At 46.2% G+C, this 6000-nt stretch overlaps 1 protein-coding gene across 3 annotated transcripts in view; it reads right to left on the reverse strand.

Annotated features, from left to right (window-relative positions):
* MARK1 (microtubule affinity regulating kinase 1) overlaps positions 1-5514 on the reverse strand; it is a 72912-nt gene extending 67398 nt beyond the window's left edge. For all 3 annotated transcript variants that reach the window (XM_066238076.1, XM_066238065.1, XM_066238056.1), the window contains exon 1: positions 4722-5514. In XM_066238076.1, coding sequence (XP_066094173.1) covers positions 4722-4772 — 51 coding nt within the window. In that variant the 5' untranslated portion in view covers positions 4773-5514. The remainder of the gene's footprint in view (positions 1-4721) is intronic.
* Positions 5515-6000: the final 486 nt, after the last annotated feature.

Below are 6000 nucleotides of genomic sequence, written 5' to 3' on the forward strand. Positions count from 1 at the left end.
ATATACAGTCAAATGATCATTGACAAGAATGTCAAGAATACACAAGGCAGAAAGGACAGTCTTTTCGACAAATGGTGCTGAGAAAACGGGATATCCAGAAATTGAACCTTACACACAAAAATCAATTGAAATGGATTAAAGACTTAAATGGAATGCCTGAAACTATAAAACTCCTAAAAATAACATAGGGGAAAAACTTCAGCACACTGTTCTTGGAAATGATTTAAGGGATATGACACCAAAAACAAAGGCAACTGAGGCAAAAATTGACAGGTGGCACTACTTCAAACTAAAAAGCTTCTGCACAGCAAAGGAATTAATTAATAGAGTAAAAAGGTGACTTGCAGAATGGAAGAAAATATTTGCAAACTATTTATCTGAAAAAAGATTAATATTGAAAATATATAAGAAACTTCTACCGTCAGTACATATATTTTTAAAAATCTGATTTTTAGAAAATGGACAAAGGACTTGAACAGATGTTTCTCCAAAAAAGATGTAAAACTAGCCTACATATATATGAAAAGATGCTCAATATTACTATCAGGGAACTGCAAATCAAAGCCATAGTGAGCTATCCCCTCACACCTGTTAGGACGGCCATTACCCAAAAAACAAAAGAGACAATAACAAAAGTTGGTGAGGATGCAGAGAAACTGGAACCTTGTGCACTGCTGGTGGGGATGGAAAGTGGTGCAGCCACTATGGGAAATCAGTATGGAGTTCCTCAAATAATTAAAAATAGATCCAGCAATCCCACTGCTGGGTATTTACTCAAAAGAACAGAAATCAGGGTCTGGAAGACAGAGGGGTTAACAGTGATTTAAATAGAGCCAGAGACTTAGCTAACCGAAACATATTACACACAGTAAATGTACTATCGATTTTACTATAGATTGTAGCAGAGACACAATAACATAGAGGAAGAAAGGAACGATAACTTAAGACATATGCAGGATAGAATTAGAAACTTTAGCATCTCTAATCAGAGCACCTAAACACTAGAGAGAACAGGGGGGTAAGGCACTATTCAAAGAGATAATGGTTGCTTCATTTCCAAAATTAATGAAAGATATATATCCACAGAGCAAATCACATGGGATATAGTACAGAGAGACAATGAACTCACGGGAAAACTGAATGAGAAGGCAGCACACGGAGGAGTTAAAAGTCTAACAATCTAATCAGCATCCCAAAAGCCAGGCAAAACTATATTTTGTTGACAAATGAAAACATTCAAAGGAGAATGTGTTATAGCATTGTTCTCTGTGCAAGTTTAAAAGAGACAAAGTAAATCTGCAATTAGATCGTAGCATGATAGATACTGGGACAGATGAGGTATGCACAGGGAACTGAGCAAACCCAAGGGCAGAGGTCATTAGCAAAGGATTCCCAGTGGACAAATTACTGATGGTCACCTTAGTTAGAGCCAGTACTTATTAACAGTCATCCTGATGGATTTCAGATCTGTGAAAAAAATCACCATTCAAAACTGTTATTAAAAGCTTCAAAATAACTTTAACTAAAGTCCATTTTAAAACACTCCTCAAAAGGGTCAAATCAATTTTCTTCATACTGATCACAATTTCACCACAAAAAGCCAGTCTGGACATTTAGATCCATAAATACTAGCATCATCAGAGGTTTCCCAAAAACGCAAAAAAAAGTTTTGTTGGCTTCATTTAAAAGTGCGTAGAGTAATGATAATATTATCTATATCGATGCTGGAATTATCCAAGTAATCTAACAGAAGAGAAGAAAAGAAATATTTCAAATACCCATCTTTTTCCAGACTTATTCTTTACAACCTAACACCAAGCCCATTTTGCATAAATTAATTCTATTACCTAATACGTCTTTTTCTACTTTGCTATGAAGAGTTGATTCCATTCAAGTGAATATTGGTTGTGCTGTTGTATTTAGCTTATTAACAATGCACACAGAAATCCTTCATCAAAGAAAACACTTCTGAAAAAGTACACACAGAATGTTCCTGAATAAAATCAATTCTTTCTCACTCTACTATATAAATAGTAGTATATAGAAGCTCAGTGCTATAACATTCCTCTTTTGAATTTTTAAGTTTATCCTTAATATATATTAATAACATAGGGAAGACAAAACACACACCCACAGATACAAAATCCAAATACATTCATATATGACTAAACACATTTTTATATAACTGCAAATGATTTCAATAAAATACCAAGATGGTTTTTGAAATGACTGCATTGGCTTACTTTAATTTCTAGCAGTAATGAAATGTGTTAGCTCGTCCTTAAGACTGAGAAGCCTTTCATTGTCATACAAATGTAAATTTTCACTACCAGCTTTTATAATATGTCACTTTAACTAGAAACACTACAAACCAATGTACACTTTGATTCCCAAACTGCCATTAATCTATTAGGGATCAAGCAAATTTGTTACTTTATTTCATCGAGGAGAGGAAAGTTAAGAATGGATAATGACATTTACTACCAACACTAGAGAATAAAGAGGGCACCAACTGGTGACTTACCAATAACCATCACTGATGGCTCCTTTGATAAACACCTCTAGCATTTATAAACCAAGTTAGCCCTATTCACACAGTATTATCTCCTGTGCATTGACTGGGATTACATTTACCTTTTCTTGAAGTTCCTTAAGGGGAGAGGCCTTGTCTTAAATACTATTACCAAATCCCTTCCAGCTCCAAGCCAAAGCTGAGTGTATACTTATTGATAAATGAACAGCTATAGTATAACATGTAGTCTACATGGCAATTAGGAGAGAATCAGGATGTGGGAAAAGGTAATTGCAGGTATAGTTATGTGCAACTCAGTGACAACAAGGGACAGGACCATAAATGTGACTTTGAAATAACTCATTCAGAAACAGGCAAATGAGTTTATAAAACAGAAATCAGCTGCAGAAGTTACAATAAATTTATCACACGACTATTGCTTGCCTTTAAAATGCTCTTTTGGGGGGTCTTCCATGTGATAACTGTATTCATATTTCTATAATGCTATCCTCGTGTCTGTATAAAGTACCTTATTCATGTAAGAAGGAAAAAAGCTATATTACTACTCAAAATCCAAAAGAAAATAAAAACGATGTATTTTCCTACCGTTCTGAGGTTAATAAACACACTTGTTTTGCTCACTTGAAAAAAAATCTTACTTTTCATGCGCACCAAAATGATATATTGTATGACAGAAATATTTTTTGATTCCTGTTTGAAAAATTCTGCACCAACTCGGCTTTAAAATTAACTTTTATCAAAAGAGTCATCTTTTTCCCTGACCTTCTTCAACCTCTCAATCAAAATTAAGTATCAATTACATTTTTTATAACAGTCATGACACAAATTAAGTGATAATGTACAATAGCAGCAGACTTATGGGACAGACTTCCACTATCTTTACCATTTCAAATGCACCACACCAGAGAGAACAAAAGCGCTCTCCGAAACGTCTTCCAAGGTCTTCTAGCAATAGTCTGTTCCTAGAATTTCTTCTCCCTTCACATAATCATGTTAAGTCTCTGTGGCCCCTACTCTCCAAAATCAAACAATCTGTTCACACCGCCCTTTAACACTTTAGAGGTGAGTTTGTATCTCTTCCATCTCCTATTTTTTGTATCTTACCAACCCTATGAAGGCATCGGTACACCAAGACCTGGGGAGTCCGGGAGTTAACTAGACCACTAGAGATCTGGACAGCCCCCTAAAACTTGCTACCTCTAGCGTCTTAAAACAAGTCAGAAAATCAGCCAAGGCCCTATTTACAGGCCACGAGAGTTATTTTGTTGTTGTTGTTTTCCATATTTCCCACAAAAGAACTCACGTATACACACACAATTGTACTTTTCAAAAGGTGGCAACACAAACGGATCTCGTCCCTTTGGTTTGGAAGAGTTTAAATACCAGGGACATCTGCATCTAGAGAAAATCTCCTGAGGGCAAGTTGATCAAAGACACAGAAAATCCTTCCTTCAAAGAAATGCACCTTGTGACACTCCGAGGAGGAGGAGAAATATTTAAAGTAAAACCTGTCCTGATTTATTACCACTGAGTTGAGGAAGAGAATAAAAAAGCGCTTGGTTTCCTGTGGCTTTTCAACATTGTGCTGTGACCCCAGGGCCACAGACGCTGTGGGGGAAATTCTTCCGCTCATCACTACTGAGGAGTATCACGGCACTATCCAGTCCCATGCATACAAACACACACATCCCTCTCTACTACCATTCTCGTCCCTTCCATTGCCGACCCCAGCATGGACACAATGTTACAAAAAGCAAAGTCATGGGGCAATGCGGGGGGGCGGGGGGAGGTCAGTGGGGGCGGGGGGGGAGTTTGCGTGCAAAGGGTTGAAAGAGCCAGAAAAACGAGGGTAAAAGAAATAGCGGGCTGCTGTGACCTAGAGCCAGCCTTTGGGTGGAGATGCAGATGCCCAGGGCGCGATAAAGCCGTTGGGATGCCCACTCTGTCCTGCCCCTCTGCCCTCCATCACCCGGTCCTCTCCCGCAGGACCACCTCTGGGCAGAGGACGCCCCCCGCGGTTCCCCGGGCTCTCGCCATAGGGCTGGGATGCTGCGGGCTGAGCGGTGGGCGGGGGTCAGGCGGGCGCGCGGGGGACGATCCGGGACAGCGGTGCCCACCGCGGAGGGCGAAGCGGGGGGCGGGAGAGGGTCCCGGCCGCGCCGCAGCAGGGGCAGCCCCAGTTACTCACATTCTCCGTGTCCCGCTCGTTCACCGTCGGCAATGGCGTCCGGGCCGACATCTTGTGCGGGCGGCGGGATCAGGTTGGGGTCTCGCGGGCCGGGCGGCGGTGCGGACCCTGGAGCGCAGGGAAGGGGCGCCGGCCGAGGCCGGGAGGAGCGCTCCCACAGGCCGCGGGAGGTGCAAGCGGCGGCCCTGGCGCGCGGGGGGGACGAGGCCGCGGAGGGTGGGGAGGGGGCGCTGCCCGCGGCGGCGCCTGGGACGCGGGCGCAGCGAGGGAGGGCCGGGTGCGGGCCGGCCGGCGGCAGCGCCGCAGGCAGAGGCGCCTGGGACGGCGTCCGGGCCCCACTAGGTTCCCGGGGCCATGGCTGAAGGTGAACGCACGCCTCCGATCGCGGCCCGGCGAGCGCAGCGGGGGGCCGGGAGCCGCGGCCCTGCCAGTGCCCCGCGCCCCGCCCGGCTGAGCGGCGCCCGCGGGCCGTGCCGCAGCCGGTGCCGCGCGCGGGGCCCCGTCCCGGCTCGGTCCGCGCTCACCGCGGCCGCGCAGCCGGGAGCAGCGGCGGGCGCTGCACGCAGCGCCCAGAGGCACTTGGCTGCGGCCGGCGGGTGGGCGGGCGCCAGCCGCGGGGCCTCTCCATTCATTCCCTCATTAGGGATGCGGGGCCGCCTTCTCCTCCCCTCCCGCGCTCACTCGCGGGCTGTTCCCTGTTTATTTTTGTCTCCCGCCCCACCCGCCGAGTACGGTTGTCTCGGAGCCTCGGGTGCCTTTTCTTTTCCTTGGTGTTTGGGTTTTGCCAGTGGAGGTGGGAGGGCGCTGGTCCCTTTTTTGTCCGTTTCGTTGGGGGAGAATTGGGTGCATGTGACCCTGGTTCCTGCCCCGCCTATCTGCTACCTGGGGACGTCTCCCATCCTTAAACCCTCCTCCGCCCCGCTCCCCCCCACCTCCCCACCCCCCCTGCCCCCAGCCAAGCTTTCCCAATAGCTGCCCTCCCGAGCACTCTCTCAGTCCCCAGCTGCAGGGAGCGGGATGGCTCAGGATCACCCTAACAGTTGGGTACAGGGCACAGAGGGCCCTAGAGTCGCCAGCAGAGGCTCAGGCGAGGCAGCTCGCTCAAATGGGCGGGACAGCATGGCCTCCTTGGGAATGGGGACTGTGCAAGAGGTCACCCGGTGCCCAACGGAGCACCCCTGGAGAGAGTGACACCCAGGAGTCCCAACGTCTACCCGAGCTAATCGTCATTTCCTGGGACACAAGGAAGTATCACTTGGGCGAGCGTGTTTAGGGACAG

This window comes from Saccopteryx bilineata, chromosome 1 (genome assembly GCF_036850765.1).
Source record: "Saccopteryx bilineata isolate mSacBil1 chromosome 1, mSacBil1_pri_phased_curated, whole genome shotgun sequence".
NCBI lineage: Eukaryota > Metazoa > Chordata > Mammalia > Chiroptera > Emballonuridae > Saccopteryx > Saccopteryx bilineata.